Consider the following 20316-nt stretch of genomic DNA (forward strand, 5'->3'; position numbering starts at 1 on the left):
TGCGCACGTGCAGGGGTCGATTCCAGATCTCGAGAACGGCTGGACCGATGGCGCTCAAATTTGGTACATGGTTAGGGACCGGTTAGTAGGCTGCCGTGCAAAAGTCAGTTGGGACCCATTTTGCACGTGCGCACGTGCAGAGTGCCGCTTCCAGATCTCGAGAACGGCTGGGCCGATTGTGCTCAAATTTGGCACATCGCTAGAGACCGGTTAGTAGGGTGCCGAGCACAAGTTAGCTGGAGGTACCCCCTCGAAATTTCGCACGTGCAAGGCTCACCCTCTCGCTCGCTCCGTTAGTCGCCCCAAAAGGCGTTATACTGGTTTAACATGTGACATAATGCCTGATTATCTCGGTCTGGTGGAATGGGAATTGGGAATAATAAAAAGCAAAACGATATCATTTTTTTCAGCTGTGAATAAAGAATGCCCATCCAAGGCCATCTATAGATGGGCCATCTATAGCGCCCATCAAACTTGATGTCGAGCGCGGCATCTGATTCGCCTAGAACTAATGACGTCACTAGTAATCCTTCAGCACAAGTCTTTTGCAAAAATTGTTTATTCACTGAAAAGCTGACGTAAACAAACCGCTGCGACGAGGAGTGAGGATTGTAAAACTGTCATTCACTCCGGACCTGTGATATTTATGGTTAACAATGGTGCTTTAGCATGTTTTGTGACTAAATTATAAACTTTTCTGTCACATGGAATGAGCAAATAAGGGCTTTGGTCGATTTCTATCCGATGCGATGCGATGCGATGGTTTTCGGAGGTTTAGCCTTTGTATCGGCACCTCCTTGATTTCTTAAACTTTAACTTTTACTTTGATCGATGGGTTGCATTGTTATGGTTGGTTTGTGTGGCTAGGATTCTCACTAGGGGACAGGATTGGGTGTTGGGAGGATGAAGGTCAACTAGGATGGAGAAATTTGTTTTATTTCCAGCAGTCTTCTTTTCTTCCACAGCTTAAGCAATACTTCTTTCTTTTCTTCGATATCTTCCTCCTCAAACAGAAACATCCCTAAAATATCCTTTGCATAGGGTTTCTGAAGATGCATTGATTCTTTTCTTTCTTCTTCGTAGGCTGGGCAATTCAATATAAAGTGGGCGAGGTCTTCATTTTCTGCATTGCACATCATACATCTTGTGTCTTCTTTCTTGTATCTCTTGCGCTCATTTAGAGGAAGACAGTTAGCTCTTGCCTGGAAAAATATTGTTGATGCTTGCTGGTTGTCAATAAACGTTACTTCCTTCATCTCCTTTTTCCAGACAATATACAGGGACAGAGTAGTTTTAGTTAACAATTCCTCCTTCCATTTCTTTCCATCCCATTTTTGCATGTGTGTTTTAAGGTCTTGTTTGCTTATCTGGTACAAATCCTTTACTTTGAGTCCGACTTCCTTAATAATGGAATAGGTTACCCTTATCCATTTGTTCTTGCCCTCGTCCATCATTTCTGTTAACACCTCTTTGAGTAGTTGATTTTTTCCTTGCAATATGCTTCTCATGTACTGAAGTCTCCCAGTTTTAATCCTTGTTGTCATCAGAGATGCTCCAATTTCTCCTCTCAATGCAGCATTTGGTGCATATTTTGGAGCCCCCAAGATCTGTCTGTAGACACCATTTTCGATTACTTGCAGCTTCTTGGTCTCTTCCTCTGTGACTGTCATGACACTGGAGCCGTACAGTATTGATGGCCAGTCTGCAAAACGTGGCAGGGTTCGACGAGATCTCGTCGGGGCAGACACAGTGGGGCAGGGGCAGATATCGAGGCAGCTTTTGAGAAATCGGGGCAGAGTTCGGCAATTCCGGGGCGGGGCGAACCGGGGCGGGGTGCACGCGGGTGCGGCTAATTGTGGGCTACGCTTTTGCGAAACCGCCAAGTTGCAGCCCAACTCGACCAAAGCGAGATACCACCATTAGCCGCACCCCACCTGTGGCCGCCGTGCCAAGCCGACGCATGCTGTGACGTCACTGGGTAGGAGAAGATAACGTACCAACTCAGACCGACTCAGATAGACTCAGAAACCACTCAAACTGACTTAGACCGACTCAACCGACTCAAATCGATTCCTATCGACTCAGGTAGACTCAGAACGACTCAGGCAGACTCAAACCGACTCAGCAGACTCAAACTGACTCGACCAACTCAAACCGATTCAGATCGACTCAGATAGACTCAGAACGATTCAAACTGACTCAGACCGACTCAACCAACTCAAATCGATTCCGATCGACTCAGACAGACTCAGAACGACTCAGGCAGACTAAAACCGACTCAGGCAGACTCAAACTGATTCGACCGACTCAATCCGATTCAGATCGACTTGGACCGACTCAGATAGACTCAGAACGACTCAAACTGACTCAGACTGACTCAACCAACTCAAATCGATTCCGATCGACTCAGACAGACTGAGAATGACTCAGACAGACTCAGATAGACTCAAACCGACTCAGGCAGACTCAGACCGACTCGACCGACTCAAACCGATTCAGATCGACTCAGACAGACTCAGATAGACTCAGAACGACTCAAACTGACTCAGACAGACTCAATCGACTCAATTCGATTCCAATCGACTCAGACAAACTCGGAACGACTCAGGCAGACTCAAACTGACTCGACCGACTTAAACCGATTCAGATCGACTCAGACCGACTCAGGTAGACTCAGAAGGACTTAAACTGACGCAGACCGACCCAACCGACTCAAATCGATTCCGATCGACTCAGACAGACTCAGGCGGACTCAGGCAGACTCAGGCGGACTCAGACAGACTCAAACCGACTCAGGCAGACTCAAACTGACTTCATCGACTCAGACCGACTCAGATAGACTCAGAACGACTCTCAAACTGACTCAGACCGAATCAACCGACTCAAATCGATTCCGATCGACTCAGACGGACTCACAGACTGTCTGAGTCGTTCTGAGTCTGTCTGAGTCGATCGGAATCGATTTGAGTCGGTTGAGTCGGTCTGAGTCAGACTGAGTCGGTCTGAGTCGATCTGAATCTGTTTGAGTCGGTCGAGTCATTCTGAGTCTGCCTGAGTCGGTTTGAGTCTGCCTGAGTCGGTTTGAGTCTGCCTGAGTCTGTCTGAGTCGTTCTGAGTCTGTCTGAGTCGATCGGAATTGATTTGAGTCGGTTGAGTCGGTCTGAGTCGTTCTGACCGACTCAACCGACTCAAATCGATTCCGATCGACTCAGACAGACTCAGGCGGACTCAGGCAGACTCAAACCGACTCAGGCAGGCTCAAACTGACTCGACCGACTCAAACCGATTCAGATCGACTCAGACCGACTCAGATAGACTCAAAACGACTCTCAAACTGACTCCGACCGAATCAACCGACTCAAATCGATTCCGATTGACTCAGACAGACTCACAGACTGTCTGAGTCATTCTGAGTCTGTCTGAGTCGATCGGAATCGATTTGAGTCGCTTGAGTCGGTCTGAGTCAGTTTGAGTCGTTCTGAGTCAATCTGAGTCGGTCTGAGCCGATCGGAATCGGTCGAGTCTGCCTGAGTCGGTTTGAGCCTGCCTGAGTCTGTTTGAGTCTGCCTGAGTCTGTCTGAGTCGTTCTGAGTATGTCTGAGTCGATCGGCATCGATTTGAGTCGGTTGAGTCGGTCTGAGTCGATCTGAATCGGTTTGAGTCGGTCGAGTCAGTTTGAGTCTGCCTGAGTCGGTTTGAGTCTGCCTGAGTCGTTCTGAGTCTGTCTGAGTCGATCAGAATCGATTTGAGTCGGTTGAGTCGGTCTGAGTCAGTTTGAGTCGTTCTGAGTCGGTCTGACAGGTTACCAGGATGGTTCTAGGCGTATTTCGCTTTGGTCGAGTTGGGCTGCCAAACTTGGCAGTTTCGCAAAAGCGTAGCCCACAATTAGCCGCACCCGGTGCACGCTACCGGTGGAAAATAATAAAGAAGCAGAGTATTGTTGAAACGGGCAAGAAAAAGTGGGCTGCGCCACAAACGTCGCTGAAGCGCAGAAATTGTCATTCGCAACTGTTGCCATATTCGAGTTTTCCCTTCATCGGGGCTATGAATGTTTTACGCGCCGTGTTTCGTATAAGCAACCAAGGAAAGGCGCTACCCGGAGATACTCCTTTCTAGCCTCCTGCCTCACCAAACCAAATCAAACCAAACCGAACCAGACCAAACCTGACCTAATAGAACACTCGTAAATGTGCTGTATAGCCGTCACGATGATTGCCGTCCGACCAAATGATATCCACATTTCCATTTAGAAATGAACGCGTGCTAAAACGCTTAACTGACCGGCTGCGAACCCGCGACCTACAGATTAAGAGACGAGCACACTCTGCACACTTAAAACCAAGCCACCAACTAGCTGATCATCGCCGAGACGAGGTGTAGTATCAGTTTTTCCATGATGCATTGGGGCATTGTCCGGGTAGCGCCTCTCTTTGGTTGCAAAAAACGAAATGCGCCCCTCGCTGCCGATTGATTCGACGTTGCCATGGCAACATGAGGCAGTTACGCACCCCAACTGCGTCATCATCACATTTTAACCGGAACACTAGCCGCTCTACCTATAATATAACCTTAACCAATGATCAGATCCTTTCGTAAAAAATTGTATGTCTCATTACCGCGACCGACTTAAATTTGCGCGGGTGATGTATTGATATGTAGTTTTTATGCTATATATAGTACATTTCGGGCATAATCTAACCTGCCCCAAGTAGATGCCCTATTTGGGGCAGAAATTTGACTGCCCGGGGGGCCAACTGCCCCATTTGGGGCAGGATTCCTGCTGCCCCAAACGATTCCAGGACAAATCTTCGTATGGCATTTCTTCGTCGCGCAATTCTTCGTCCGCATTTCTTCGTCCGCAAATCTTCGTCGGCGCATTTATTCGTGTCGCATAACTTCGTCTCGCATTTCTTCGTAAGCGCAAATATTCGTAGCGCATTTTTTCGTATCCGCATTTCTTCGTACGCGCATTTCTTCGTCAAGCATTTTTTCGTCCACGCATTTCTTCGTCTACGCAAATCTTCGTCCGCATTTCTTCGTCCACGCAAATCTTCGTCTGCGCATATCTTCGTCCGCAAATCTTCGTCCCCGCAAATCTTCGTCCGCAAATCTTTGTCCACATTTTTTCGTCCACGCATTTCTTCGTCTACGCAAATCTTCGTCCGCATTTCTTCGTCCACGCAAATCTTCGTCCCGGCAAATCTTCGTCCGCAAATCTTCGTCCGCAAAACTTCGTCCGCAAATCTTCGTCCGCAAATCTTCGTCCGCATTTTTCGTCCACGCATTTCTTCGTCCACGCAAATCTTCGTCCGCAAATTCGTCTGTGCGCAAATCTTCTTGCGAAAATATGCGCAAATCTTCGTCTGCGCATATTTTCGTCCGCAAACCTTTGTCTCCGCTATCTTCGTCTCCGCAAACATTCGTCCACAAATGTGGTTCAATAAAACCATGAAGAAATATCAGACCATCAAGTGATTGACGAATTTAACCCGCGCCCTGGTGTGGGTCTGAGCCACCTTCGCCCTGGTGGGGGGGGGGGCCAAAATGACCCCCCCCGTCTAACTCGAAAACGAAGAGGGCTAGGAAGACGCGGAAAAAAGCAAACGAAAGCCCATAACAAGTACGTTCGAAAGTATTTCAGTCATTTTTTCGCTAAGGTCAATATTGAGGTCGCTAGAGGTCATCATAGGTCAAATTTCAGTGTTTTCGGTGTTGCCGGACATATTCCGCTGTAGCTCGGAAACTAGAAGAGCTAGAGAGCCGCGGAAAAAAGCAATCGATAGCTCTTTTCAAGCTCTTTCGCCAAGGTTCGTCAGATTTGACCTCAGCTCAACGGTTTGGCCCACAGAGGTCATGCAAGGTCAACTTGGCAAATTTCGTTGAAAATGTTTTTAACTATAGCATGCATTCACGAGAAAATAGAGAAACGATTCATGCACCATCGTGCTTGGCTCGTCGAGACGCGTCGAATGATATATAGTTTGACCTCGAAAGGTCATTTTGAAAATTTGACCTCAGGTCAAGGTCATGACCTTACCGAAATAGGTCATGCTGCATATCATTCGATCCGCATTGACGAGACAAACACGATAAACGTCGAACGGAGTCTCTATCTCTATTCAATAACAAGTAAGTGCAGAAAAACCGCTGGTGACCTCTGGTGACCAGGGAGATGACCTAGCGTGACCTCAGCGAGGTCACAAGCAAATGGTTTCACATGGGCTGTGATTTGCTGACCCAAGACACTTCAATAACGAAATATAGGAACAATCACGCCCGATTTAGCTGAAAAACAACTACTTTTCGATTCTCCCATTGACTTATAATGGGGAGCAGCGATGACCTGACCTGACCTTAGGTCACATTTATAAAAAATCCGAGATAGCCATTTTGTAGAGCTGGGTGACATCTTCAAGTACTGTAAATTTTACATCGATCGGATAAAAGCTGTGCCTTTGAGAGAGCTTTGAACTTTTTTAGAGGTGGTGTCAGTTTTGGTGACCTTGTGACCTGACCTGACCTGACCCGAACCCCCCAAAAAAGGACATGATGTAAAAATGTTGAATAAACAGCTATACAAAGTTTCAGGGCGCTAACTCAAGTGGTTTCTGAGTTATCGCTGAAAAACCACAGGGGGGGGGGCCAAAATGGCCCCCCCCCCCCCCACCAGGGCGAAGGTTAATGCATGGAATGGATGATCGAAACTTTTGAAGTCAGGTAGATGAGGTCTGTCAGGTGAAGCTATTGTATTTGGGAGCCGAGAATTGAAACATTCCATATCATTTGTGTCCCGGATATTCTTTTTTCGCGGTCGATGAATGACAATACAATCTCTTGTACCCTCGCCGGCATAGGCGGCGGAACGGGGAGGGCACCGGGGCACCGTTCCCCTCTTTAATTTGGCCTTTTAACAGTAGCCCTATGGGCGTTGCATGGAAAGAATGGGACTAAAAGTCGGCAGTGCCAAGCCCCCCCCCCCCCCCTAATTGAATGTGTTCCGCCGCTACTGCTCGCCGGACCTATTTGTTTTCTACATATACGCCGGCCGAGGGGGGGCGGGCACGACCCCCCCCCCCTTCCCCCCCATCGCCGTTTCGCCACTGGTGGAGCTAGCGCGTCGCGGAAAAAAACGAGCGTGTGCGCCGTTACGAGACGCAGAGATTAATACCCGATTTTAAGGCCTTCTAGGTCAGGGGTCGGCTTACGGCCCGCGGGCCGGATCCGGCCAGGAGGGTGACGGTTGGATCCGGCCCGCGACCATCTGACGTCCGGCCCGCGGCTGGTATCATCGACTTACATCGTGTTCCGGCCCGCGGTTCCTTCAGAAATCGACTCCGATATAAAAGTGACTTAAATGTGCTTTGGCACAATAGTTCTTCCTTCGCACACTTCATGAGTTTATAAACACCATTTGCGGGTGTTTTTGTCTAATTCTACTTCTAGACAAAACTTGCGCGGGCCGGACGTCAGATGGTCGCGGGCCGGATCCAACCGTCACCCTCCTGGCCGGATCCGGCCCGCGGGCTGTAAGCCGACCCCTGACCTAGAAGGCCTTAAAATCGGGTATTAACCTCTGCGTCTCGTAACGGCGCACACGCTCGTTTTTTCCGCGACGCGCTAGCTCCACCAGTGGCGAAACGGCGATGGGGGGGGGGGGTCGTACCCGCCCCCCTCGGCCGGCGTATATGTAGAAAACAAATAGGTCCGGCGAGCAGTAGCGGCGGAACACATTCAATTAGGGGGGGGGGGGGGGCACGGCACTGCCGACTTTTAGTCCCATTCTTTCCATGCAACGCCCATAGGGCTACTGTTAAAAGGCCAAAATTAAAGAGGGGAACGGTGCCCCGGTGCCCTCCCCGTTCCGCCGCCTATGCCAGCGAGGGTACAAGAGATTGTATTGTCATTCATCGACCGCGAAAAAAGAATGTCCGGGACACAAATGATATGGAATGTTTCAATTCTCGGCTCCCAAATACAATAGCTTCACCGGACAGACCTCATCTACCTGACTTCAAAAGTTTCGATCATCCATTCCATGCATTAAATTCGTCAATCACTTGATGGTCTGATATTTCTTCATGGTTTTATTGAACCACATTTGTGGACGAATGTTTGCGGAGACGAAGATAGCGGAGACAAAGGTTTGCGGACGAAAATATGCGCAGACAAAGATTTGCGGACGAAGATTTGCGTGGACGAAGAAATGCGTGGACGAAAAATGCGGACGAAGATTTGCGGACGAAGATTTGCGGACGAAGTTTGGCGGACGAAGATTTGCGGACGAAGATTTGCCGGGACGAAGATTTGCTGGACGAAGAAATGCGGACGAAGATTTGCGAAGACGAAGAAATGCGTGGACGAAAAAATGCGGACGAAGATTTGCGGACGAAGATTTGCGGGGACGAAGATTTGCGGACGAAGATATGCGCAGACGAAGATTTGCGTGGACGAAGAAATGCGGACGAAGATTTGCGTAGACGAAGAAATGCGTGGACGAAAAAATGCTTGACGAAGAAATGCGCGTACGAAGAAATGCGGATACGAAAAAATGCGCTACGAATATTTGCGCTTACGAAGAAATGCGAGACGAAGTTATGCGACACGAATAAATGCGCCGACGAAGATTTGCGGACGAAGAAATGCGGACGAGGAATTGCGCGACGAAGAATTGCCATACGAAGATTTGTCCGGTTACGGCCCCAAACACCTCGTCGAGCTGGCTGCCACGTTTTGCAGACTGGATTGATGGCAGTGCTAGGGATTTCCAGTAGGTCTTACCAATCAGCAGTCTGTTGCATGATTTTGCAATTACTGAATAGGTCATGTTTGCCATTCTTTGTGCCTTTTCAATCATGATTCTTTTCTGCCCTCTGAACACATCCCTTGTATTTGTTACTTTCAGACCTAAGTATTTTATGTTTTCTTTTACTTCAATATCTTCTATGCTTCTGTGCTGTTCTTTCAGATTAAATGTGATGATGTTGCTCTTATTCTTGTTTATGTCCAGTCCACACTCCTTGCTAATTGCTGTCAGTCTTCTGATGCTAGTCTCTGTTTCTTCAATAGAATGGTTCAGCAGGAGCCCGTCGTCAGCAAAGAATAGGATTGGCAGCGTAAATTTGCAGCTTCTGAACCCTGCTTCTGTTGCCTCCATTACTTTTGTGATGATATAAGTCATGAGCTTGAAGAAGGCAGTTGATCCTGTACACCCTTGCCGTATACCACTTGTTACTAAAATCTCTAACTTAATGTTCTCATTTAGTTCAATCCAGGTTCTGTCTCCTTGGTATGTGGCTGCCACAGCATCAATCATTTTGGGGTGAATCTTGTACTTCATGAGCACCTCTACCATCCTAGCTCTATCGATGGAATCAAACGCCTTGCTGTAATCAATTGAAGTAACAATCAGAGGTGCCTTCATTTTAAAGCTTTCTTCCACACAGTACTGTAATAGGAAAAGGTTGTCCTCTATCCTTCCTCCTCTCGTAAACCCTGCTTGTGTCTCTAACTTTTGCTCTGCGCTTTCTAGATGATCTTCTAGTCGCTGTTTTAGAATTGACATGTAGATCTTATATGACACATTCGTTAAAGCTATTGGTCTCAAGTCTTTGGCAGTTGGCTTAGACGTCTTTGGTATCATTTTCGTCCTTGATATCTTCCATTCTGATGGCGTGTCACTTCTCTCGAGGACTTCTTGGTAGCAGCCTGTCAGTATCTTCAAGCATTTGTCATTTTTTATCAAAGCTTTGTATAGTTCTGGCTTGAGTTCATCTGGTCCTGCCGCTGACTTGTTCTTAAGCCTGCCTATACATTTGGTGACTTCTTCCTCAGTTATTTGTATATCTTCCATCTTCTTCATCCTTTTCCTACTGTTCATGGCCATATCCATATGTTCTCTCAGTGTGATTGGGAAACTATATCCTTTTATTTGTATCTGGTCCTGTTTCTCTTTCTCCAGATCTGCAGTATAGGTTAGCTTCGCCCTATCGTTCCACACTTCTTCTAACTTGTTTTCATGTCTTTGATAGATTTTCTTCCAGACACTTGCTAAGTTTTCCTTTTCTTCTTCTCCTTGCAGCATTTGTCCAGCTTCTGTGAATAGGCGAACTGGACTGTTATCCTTTTGCTTTCCTTTAAGTTTGTTGATATTCTCCCAAAGTGCCTTGCTTTTGTAGCTACTATAACGTATTTCGTCAGTCACTTTCTTTTCATGCTTTGCTATTTCTTCCTTGATGAGTAGCTTTGTCAGTCGTTTCTGCTCATAATATTTTTCATATAATCTGCACTTTTCTTCTTCTGACTTTGCATTTCTCCTGAGTCTGTTGAAGGCTTTCCTTTGCTTGATTTGTTTCCGTATTTCTTCGGTCATCCATGGTTTTTCCTTGATTTTTTCATTCTTTCTGTCAGTTTTTCTTCTGTACCTTCTTGTAAGCAATTTCTCTGCCACATCCTTCATTATCACATTGAGATCTTCCTTTAGGCATATGTTATCAGCTTCTATTCTCTGTAGTACCTCTTGCACGAAGCCCGACAATGAATCTTGGTCTGTCTTAAAGAAGTATTCATCTTTCCATTTAGCTTTATTGAGACTCAGTGACTTTTCATCTTTGAAAAACACTGTGATCATGTTGTGATCTGATAGATCTAGTAGTTCTTGACTTTCATCAATTTTCATCTTAAGGATAGACTGATGCATCTTACTGTTGACCAGCACATAGTCAATAACACTTCTGTATTCTTTACTTCCCCATGTATACAAGCCTTCACATATGTCATCACCATTCAGTAAAATCATATTGTTTTTGTTTATCACATCAATGACAAATTTTCCGTTCCTATTCTCTTTTTGGCTTCCTAGGAACCCTACATGTCCATTAAAATCCCCCAACAACATTGTTGCCATGTCTGGACTTTCTTCTAGCTTCTCTTCAAGCTCTTGTTTGATTTTCTCATTTCGTGTTTTGTCTTCTGGTTTTGTTTCAACTGACATGTAAACAAGTATTATCCTAACCTGTTTGTTCAATATACTTCCCCTCACTTCCAAAACATCTTCGTTCTCTGAAGGGGCTTTACTTAAAGCGACACCACTGTTTTGTTTATACAAAAACATGAGCCCTCCTCCTTTCTTGTCTTTTTGTTTTCTCATGCTCTCTATCTTGATCAAGTTCTTGTCAATCTCAAGTTTATCATATCTCTGGTGGGTCTCAGTAATACATAAGATGTCACAACTGTAGGCTAACAATTCTTCTAGTTCTGCCAGCTTTTGCTTTGTTAATCCTTGTATGTTAATGAGATTCAATTTGTAAACCTTTCTACTTTCTTGGTTGTCGGTCTTCGACCCCTTGTTTGTTGTTTGTTTCCTGTACCTTCCATCCCTGCTTTCTTTCCTTCTTACTGTGTTACTTTGTTTCCCTTCCTTTCGACAACCCTCCCCCGAGAAATGACATGGGTTTCTCGCCCTTTCTTGAGCCACTCCTCTCTCAGTCTTCTCTGCTTCTCCCTTTCTTCGGGAGGTAGGTCCCTTGTAATGTAGGTATTTTCTATGCCTTTGCTCTTGAGATCAAACCTCCTTTTGTACAGAAGCTCCACGTGCTCCTTTGATCTCAGCTTCAGCAGGAGTATTCTTGGTTTCGTTTTCTGGTTCTGATTTGCGTTTCTTTCATCTCCTTTCTCCGTTGTACGTTTTTGCCTCAATCTGACAATCTTCTGAATTTCAAAGTCTCGCACTCCCAGAGCATCTGCTATTTCTTTGAACTTCACTATGTCTTCCTGTTTTTTGTCTTCTCCTTTCTCTGCTTTTCTCTCTGGGAGATTGTGTATCAGCACATTTGTTGCCCTTTCTTCCAACTCTTTGTTCTGTATCACTCTTTTGATACCTTCAGAGTTACCCTTGATGACTTCTTGTTGTTCTTTTATTTCTTCTACCACTTTTGTGACATCTGCATACGTCTTCTTGATCTCCGTCTTCTTCTCCGTTTCCCTGCTCTTCATTTCCTCTACACACTGTATCATTGCTTCGTTCTGCTCTTGCAATGTGGAAATATTGCGCCCTTGAAACTCTCCTACTTCTCTAATGGCTTGTTCATCCAATTTACCATCCATCCAATATCCAATTTACCTGGCTTTACCCCTGCGCCGCAATTGTCACAATTCAAACGTGCTTGTGGTATGCTATGCTTAGGTGCTTATTTAACATGAAATATTTTGCCTTGCATGAAGCGCTCACATAAACCTATTTGCTTTTATTGAAATTGAATATTCTGATCAGTTTAGTACGTAACCCGCGCCCCACTGGGGTCTGCGTATAACACACCCTACTGGGGGGGGGGGGGCTATTCATAGCCCCCCTCCCAACTCCGAAACTACTGGGCCGATCGTCAAAATTCAAACGGCGTCTGATAGCCCCGGAAAACTGTCGAGCGAAACCTAATTTCATTGACCTCGAGGTCACCGATGACGTCACAGGTCAGGTCAAAGTAAAAATTATTAGCATTTTGGCTTATTCACGTTTTGGGCTCTGGCCGCCGTCTTACCAGTCAGATCAGGCTCATTTTTGGATCACACACTCGGGAACAGATGCTCTAGTTACCCTGAGGGTACCAAACTTGTACTTTGATTTTCAGGTCAAGGTCAGGTCATCACAGGTCACGAAAATATTATATCAGTAGGCGGAACTATGGTCAAGCGTACCCATTTTCGGGAACGCATTTTCGTTCCCATGTTTGGGAACGATAAACCCAAATATGGGAACGCCATGTAGGCATTATTTAAAACAAGAAAAAGAACCGTTAAATGACGTCCAAAAAATATAAAACGATCGTGAACCGCCTGATATTTGTCTCAATATTGTTGGGAAAGAGTTTGATATTGTACCTAAGGCCCATCGTAGTTTCAAATCGTTCCCCTATTTCTAAAGCGGTCCATCATCCGGGCCGCGAGCCCAAATTTGGGAACGCTCTCGTACACTGGCGCTGCAAGCGTTCCTTATTATGGGAACGGCGTACCCAAAATTGGGAACGATTTCACCGACGCCTTTCAGGGGCTCTTTTCATTAACAAGCATCACGTCCAACGCCGCAAATTATTGTTAACGCAACAATCATCAGATGACCTTTCCGGCAAGACCGTCGCATGTTTCGCCCGGTCTTCTGCGCTTTTATTCCCGTCGATCTCGCAGCGGGCACGCCCCCCTCTGCAGGATTACGTAATTCACAACGCTCAGCGATGTTCAACAAGGTCTTCCATACCTATATCCACCGTTCGCGCCGAGGGTGGAGACATGTCAAGCACCTGTCTGTTTATCACCGATAGTTGACGAGCACAAGGAAGTATCCAAAAATGGGAACGCTGAATATGTTCCACCCTCAAAACACCTAGTCCCAATGAAAATCTAGTTTTTTTCCTTTCTTGATGAGTGTAAGTGGCAAAAGGCCTGGTAGGATGGGCACGAGGAATGATCGAAATCAGCATAAAAATTATAAATAAGCCACACAGAGCGACCTATATAAGAGAAATTCCCCCAAAACGATCACGCTTAGAAACACGGAAGACAAAAACCACGCTCATAACGCTCCTTATAAAACAACTCTAAACAGCTAGCATCCAAATAAAATATGTCTTTCTGGGATGATAAAATACAGCTGAATAATTTTAAACCACTGAAACTGAGTTTACAACAGTAGTTCGGTAAAATCACTGACGTTCCATGCGGTCGTGCGCCCCGACACCAAATGTCACCAATATTACCCCCGGACTGTCCGCGTGTTCGCTTGCATATGTCAGCATCTGGTGTCGCTAGTATGAAACTTCATAACCAGGCGAAAATTATTATACTTGACCTCAAAATGTAAAAAACGCTTCATTTTCCTTAAAATTGAAAGTTAAATGTAGTATAACCCATGTTTTCACCATTCCGTCACTTCAAAAAATCATTAAAAATATCATTCGACGGTCAATGTCCTTGTGCAACGGTCAGATTAAAGATACCGTAAAGTGGGGCTATTTGAGACAGTGGGGCTATTTGAGACGGTACCTATTTAAAATCGCTATAAAATGAAGAGCGTTTGATTCTTATGTGATATTTTTGCTCAGGAAGGTGTGGAATCGAGCAGTAAATTCGCCTGAGCAAAAATTAAGCATAAATTTCAAACGGTTTTTATTTTATAACGATTTTAAATACTGTCTCAAATAGCCCCACTGTCTCAAATAGCCCCACCTTACGGTAATTTTATAGAGACTTAGTAGATACTTAAATTAGCGTGCACTTTTTTGAAACGTGATGCACTAATGAGTTTTAGTGGGCGAACGGCCGAAAAATTACCTTCCGTTCCCATAAATGGGAACGCCCGTTCCCATATTTGGGAACTCCGTTCCCAAAAATGGTTCCCAAAAATGGGAACGTTCCTATATTTGGGTACTCATGACCATAGTTCCACCTACTGATATCATGCGTCGGTCACGTGACACATGTTTTATGGTCCATTTAGGTCAGATATTTCGAATTTGATGTCGTCTGTGTCATTCGAGGTCATTTTGAGTCGAATTTAGCTTATGTTAGGTCACTTTCAGGTCAAAAAAGGTCAAATTTTGAAGTTAAAATTTTTCAATAAAAAGGCGTCTATTGGATGCAGTTTGAGCTCAGGAACACGATGGTGCTATTTATATTGGCGTACGGTGTCAAATACGTGCTGAAAAATTGATTTGAAAAATTAATAATTGTGAATTTTTGCAATAATGCGTAAAACTTGGCCATTTTTGAAGATATTTAGCTAAAACTTGCTAGAGTTAGTCATAATAATGCGTTCTATCACATATATTCCGGTTTTTTCGAAAAGTCAAAAACTTTTTGAAAAAAATGTAAAAATATAAATTTTGGATATTATTATATCAAATTTTCAAAATTTTCAAAATTTCGAAAATCCGAGATAGCAGTTTGATATCGCAGTCTATTCTGAGTCCTCTCATGCAAAGAAATTGGATCTAGCCTAAAAACTGAGCTCTTGGGAGCGATTGTCGTGGTTCAATGTTTTGCGTCGAAATCGGCCGAACATGACGTCACTCTGACGTCATTTCCGTCCGACCTATAGTAGGTACGAAGTTCAAATTTTGACACAAGGTGTCAAATTGATGCAGCCTAAGGTACTGAAAGTTTGGCGTCGATACGTCACGCGGTTTGGAAGTTATTGCAGAAAAACGGGAGGGGGGCTATAGATAGCCCCCCCCAGTGGGGCGCGGGTTAAAACAGCAAGGAGAAGTGGGATTGTCTCGGAAGAAAGCTTCAGATTGTAGAAATGAGAAAACCATAAATTGCAAATGTACGGTTCTCTACAGCATCAGCCATGGATTGTCTGGTACTGTAAATTTTTTTTTATAGATTTTTAGATTTGATTCAACACTTAACATCTTACAAAAAAATCAAGGTGAAACTGAAATGGATTTGCATCACGTTTGTAAATGATAAATGGCCTGCTCAGTTGAGGCCCTTTTCACTCCATCTCTGAATGCTTTCCAGGCATGATTTAATGCTAACTGGTGCACTGTCAACCATTGCATTTTCTTAAGTCACACAGGCTTAGCAAAGGTAGAAATTAGGAGCCTGCCTAGGTTGGGTTCCACCGGCTTTACACTTCATGGCCGTAAAATACTGTTATCTTTAGGTAAGGCAAGGCTAGACGTCAGGCTAAAAATGCTAGAAATTAGTAGATAAGTGTTAATCTGCACCCATAACTAGGTAAGTAGTTACCTGATAAGTAGTTTGGTATCTGAGTGAGTAGGTATCTGGTTAGTTGTAAGAATGTTAGCAAGGTATCTGGTCTTTTATAGTCAGTGGGCTGTCTCTGATGCATCATCAACTTGGGAAGGACTCAGTCTAGTTCTGCAGCTCCACATAGCACCATGGATTGCTCTGCTTCACACAGGCACTGACTACACAAAATACCCCATGGAAAGTAGTAATTATCACTAAGAATCATTTGAATAAGGGTCAATGATTACATTAATTATACCAAGTCATGACTCTGATTCTTCTTCCAGGTGCTTAAAAATTGTGCAAGAAACTTAAAACAATCATGCTGAAGGCAGTCATCCTCATTGGTGGACCACAAAAAGGTATGGAAATTTTGTAATGGCAGTTTCAGGCTGTGGTTATGTGATCATTCAGTGCCCAACTGCCCAGTGGTATGATTTTACAATGAGCCTGTCTACTAAATCCTCTCACCTAAAGTATGTGTGTCTGTCGGCAGGCACCCGGTTCCGGCCGCTGTCGCTGCAAGTGCCCAAGCCGCTGTTCCCCGTGGCCGGCCGGCCGGTGATCCAGCACCACATCGAGGCGTGCGCGGCCGTGGCCGGGCTGCGCGAGGTGCTCATCCTGGGCGCCTACCCTGCGCAGGAGCTGCAGCAGTTCGCTGCCGAGATGGCCGCCCGGTACGGCGTGGCCGTGCGCTACCTGCAGGAGTACGCGGCGCTGGGCACCGCCGGCGGCCTCTACCAGTTCCGCGACCAGATCCGCGCCGGCGGCCCGGACGCCTTCTTCGTGCTGAACGGGGACGTGTGTGGGGACTTCCGACTGGACCGGCTGCTGGCGTTCCACCGCGAGCGGCCAGCCGACGCGCTGCTCACCGTCATGGCCACCGAGGCCACGCGCCAGCAGTCGGTCAACTTTGGCTGTATCGCCGAGGACCGCGCCACCCACGCGGTGCTGCATTACGCCGAGAAGCCCGAGACGTTCGTGTCGACGCTAATTAACACGGGGATCTACATATGCAGCAGCGATATTTTCCAGCAGATCGGCACCGTGTTCAAACGGAAACAGGAGGAAATTTACAGGTGAGTGGGGCGCTGCTTTTTTAGTGACGGCATTTTTTTTTTATATTGCATCGCGTGCGTCCGACTTGTTTCGATGTTTTTAATGTCAATGATGTGATGAAAAGTTTCAAAATTGAAATTATTATTCTTTACACTATCTCCCTCGCATAAACATTCCATTTTTATTTTATTTTAGTTTATTTTTGTTCTTGGTTATAGCGTGTCTATGGTTTTGCTTTTTTAATTTCACGCGTATTTGCGTTTCGTTTATTTTGTTAATGCGCAACATTCCACCAATTTACCCGCCCGTCTCCCATTTCTAACCGCGCTTCCCCGGCTATCTCAGCGCCGATTTCGAGGAGGGCCCTCCGTCGGAGACCATCAGTCTGGAGGTGGACATCCTGGCGCCGCTGGCCGGCTCCGGGAGGGTGTTTGTCTACCAGACGTCGCGCTGGTGGAGTCAGATAAAGACGGCCTCGGCGGCGCTCTACAGTAACCGACACTACCTGAAACTCTACCGGGAGAACGGGGTGAGTGCGCGGGAACGGGCGCCAGCCGGCAGTCGCTACCGCTTTAACTCTCAGATAGAGTCACTTGTGAGGGAACATTGGATGCGACAGTTAGCTTAGATCTTAGGTCATAGGCTAAGCCACAAATTAATGCCGAGTTATCAATGAGTGGAAGCACACGTATCGATGTGCCTTGTTTTGCATGACGATAACATTGCCCACAAGTATTCCACTGACCTTGTGACCTTGACTGGGTGTATAATGATGAAAATAAACATCCTCTGTAAATCAGTCCGTGTGTCTCCCACTATCTGTTCCCGTGTCTGACCCTCGGCCTCCTGCCGCTCTCCCTGCAGGCCCCGCTGGCAGAGGACGGTAAGCCGTGCACCATCATTGGTGACGTGTGGATCCACCCGACAGCCACCATCCACCCGACTGCCGTGGTGAGTTGAACGGGACGGTGCCGGTGGTGACCTGCCGGAGCCGGGAGCGGGGTCGAGTAGGGTCGGGGAGGAGCGGAGGAAGGGTCGTGTGATGAGGGGAGAGTGGGTTGAATGAGTATGCTGACTGGGGAAGGCACCTGACTGGAGCGGAAATTCAGTGTATTAAGGCCGCCGTCCACTATGCGGAACGCTTGCGGTCCGCACGGAATTTAACACAGAACCCTATGGGCGCATCCGGTCCGCACGGAAAGCGTGCGCGCTTCGTGCGGACCGCATCCGAACGGCAATCAGCTGTTGATTTTCTGTCAGCTCTCCGCAAGCGTTTTGGAAGCGGTTGCCACGGAAACGAAATGACAAAGTCCGACATGTTGAACTTTTCTGCGGAGAACGCAGACGGAACGGATGCGGAAAGGGACGGTCTTCCGTCTTCGAGTTTTCAATTGCAAATTTAAGAAAGAATTTCAACTCTTTCAAGATGAAGTAAGTAAACATAATTTCCTTGACATGGCAGCACTATGTTATGCTAGTAAATTGCTATATTTTCTTTTGAAATAACTGATAACTGCTCTTCACAAAGTGTTAGCCAGTGTCCGCGAGCTTTCCGTCTGCTGTCCGGATGCGGTCAGCGTGCGGCGACATTCTTGACGGACTCCGGACGGAATTCCGTCACAGTGGACGGCAGCCTTAAGACATATGGATGGTGTGTTGGCAAGGTTCACTAATAATATGTGAATAGGATGCAACTTCTACTGGACTTCTGCTTGACTATTTCTTTCTAACGCTCCCCCGCCATTTCCCCCCAGCTGGGCCCCAACGTCAGTGTCGGCCGGAACGCCGAGGTGGGCGAGGGGGTGCGCGTGCGAGAGTCGATCGTGCTCGGCGGCGCGCGCATCCGCGAACACTCCCTGGTCCTGCACTCTATCCTCGGCTGGGACAGCGTGGTCGGGGCCTGGTCACGCATCGAGGGCACCCCGTGCGACCCGGACCCGAACAAGCCGTTCGCCAAGATGGATAATGTGCCGCTGTTCAACGGGGACGGCAAATTGAACCCCTCCATCACCATACTCGGTACGTGCTTACATGGGATGGTGTGGGTTTGCAAGGGTTGATTTTCTAGGGTCCGTCGTGCTTGTCGACGATGCTTGTTGCGAACTGTTCATATTTGAGCTGCAGCAAGCTTAATTTGCGCCTGATAGCTGGCCGGCGGTGATCCGATCTATGCTCGGGCGCATTAATGTTAACCCAATTTCACATCTGCTGTGTCACAATTCGTTTTTATTTACAACTGTAACCTCTTGACTCCTCTGAAACCCAATTTCAATCTTCTCTCTGGCCCGCACAGGGTGTAACGTGAACGTTGCCTCTGAGAAGATCGTCCTCAACTGCATCATCCTGCCGCACAAGGACCTGGTGCGCAGCTACAAGAACGAGATCCTCCTCTAGCCGCCACGCGGACCTGTCGGCGGCTCGAGGCTCCGAGGGGGACCCGGCTCCGAGGGAAACCCGTTAGTGTTGGTGGGGAACAGGGTGTGATACGAACTGCTACAATACAGCCGGTGCCGCGGCCTCATGAGCGACTAGTGAACGAATGGGATGTTGGTGCCGGCAAGGCAAAAACTGATTGTGGCGAGGTTGTGATGCTGATTCGCGATTTAGTTTTTTCATAAGACAAAGGCTCACAATCACCACAGACAGGACGTAAAAGACATGCCGCGTGCCATTGGATGGGTGGTGGTGCGACGCGGTAGCTGTTCTGGCCGCAATTTTCGCGGCGTGAATGGGCATCTAGGTTTCCCGGCGTTGTTTTAACGCTGAACGGAATAAAGTAGTACGATGAGAGACTGCCTGTCTCAGTCTGTGCATCTATAGTGTTTCCTGAATTTACCTGTGGTCAGTAAAGTTTGTTGGTTTCTAGCCGTCCAGTCGGCTCTTGAATTTCTTCGTACTAAGAGAAGTGGTATACTGTGAGGAGTCAACCCTAAGCCGTGATCTGTCCTGAGCTCCATAGAGTAATGTGTCGACCGAGTCAGTTGGACTTGGAGTCGGAGCAGGGGGTAAACGATGCATGAATTTACGGGAGACTTCGGGATTTGAGTTTGTTCGATGGCCTGAGATCAAGTGGCTGGACGTCCTTTTTGTAGACACGGAGTTGATAGTGAGGGTTGTAAGCCGTGTGGCGCACAGTGTGGCGAAGTATGCCGTCCATCCGGGGGTGGGGAACAGTGGTGACCCTAGGGAGAGGGGAAGCTGCAGAGGGTTATGCGGGACAAGTGTGGAACTATGGCTGCTGTTTCTCGGTGTTAAGTGCTGGTGCTTGGTGGCTGGTGGCTCCTCAGTGCTCTCATTTTACCTATATATTTCGCCGGCGGTTTGGCCGGCTGTATCATCGTCATTCATCTCACAGTGCAATGATGAGTTGTGCCTGAATACAGAGTGTGCTGGTAAGATATGTCTGTATTTGCTGTCCGAAGATACAAGCCGATCGGAGCACAATGTTTCATTCGGGCACATCTACAACTGCGGGGGTTTCCATCCCCACAGGCCGTTTGGTATCGTGATCCC

At 46.8% G+C, this 20316-nt stretch overlaps 1 protein-coding gene across 5 annotated transcripts; it reads left to right on the forward strand.

Moving 5' to 3' along the window:
- Positions 1 to 594: 594 nt before the first annotated feature.
- On the forward strand, positions 595 to 20203 carry LOC122367587 (mannose-1-phosphate guanyltransferase alpha-A-like). 5 transcript variants are annotated; one of them, XR_006254078.1, is made up of 8 exons: positions 595 to 659; positions 16032 to 16106; positions 16241 to 16823; positions 17149 to 17332; positions 17668 to 17754; positions 18558 to 18822; positions 19097 to 19543; positions 19670 to 20203. XR_006254078.1 is itself a non-coding variant. In XM_043340834.1 (7 exons), the coding sequence occupies exons 2-7, from the start codon at positions 16067 to 16069 to the stop codon at positions 19195 to 19197; spliced, it is 1260 nt and encodes a 419-aa protein (XP_043196769.1). In that variant the 5' UTR covers positions 595 to 659; positions 16032 to 16066; the 3' UTR covers positions 19198 to 20203. The 5 variants fall into 5 exon arrangements, 4 of the variants coding, with proteins under 4 accessions (XP_043196769.1, XP_043196770.1, XP_043196772.1 ...); XM_043340834.1 differs by having other exon boundaries at positions 19097 to 20203; XM_043340835.1 differs by having other exon boundaries at positions 603 to 649; positions 19097 to 20203.
- Positions 20204 to 20316: the final 113 nt, after the last annotated feature.

This window comes from Amphibalanus amphitrite, unplaced genomic scaffold, assembly GCF_019059575.1.
Source record: "Amphibalanus amphitrite isolate SeventyFive unplaced genomic scaffold, NRLGWU_Aamphi_draft 000879F_arrow, whole genome shotgun sequence".
NCBI classification, from domain to species: domain Eukaryota; kingdom Metazoa; phylum Arthropoda; class Thecostraca; order Balanomorpha; family Balanidae; genus Amphibalanus; species Amphibalanus amphitrite.

What these genes read in the sequence shown, in the direction of transcription:
- LOC122367587 (XM_043340834.1), top strand. Translation starts at nt 16,067, where the DNA reads ATGCTGAAGGCAGTCATCCTCATTGGTGGACCACAAAAAG. An exon ending in AACTCTACCGGGAGAACGGG is followed by an intron (nt 17,333 to 17,667) that starts GTGAGTGCGCGG and finishes CTCTCCCTGCAG; the next exon opens with GCCCCGCTGGCAGAGGACGG. An exon ending in CCATCCACCCGACTGCCGTG is followed by an intron (nt 17,755 to 18,557) that starts GTGAGTTGAACG and finishes ATTTCCCCCCAG; the next exon opens with CTGGGCCCCAACGTCAGTGT.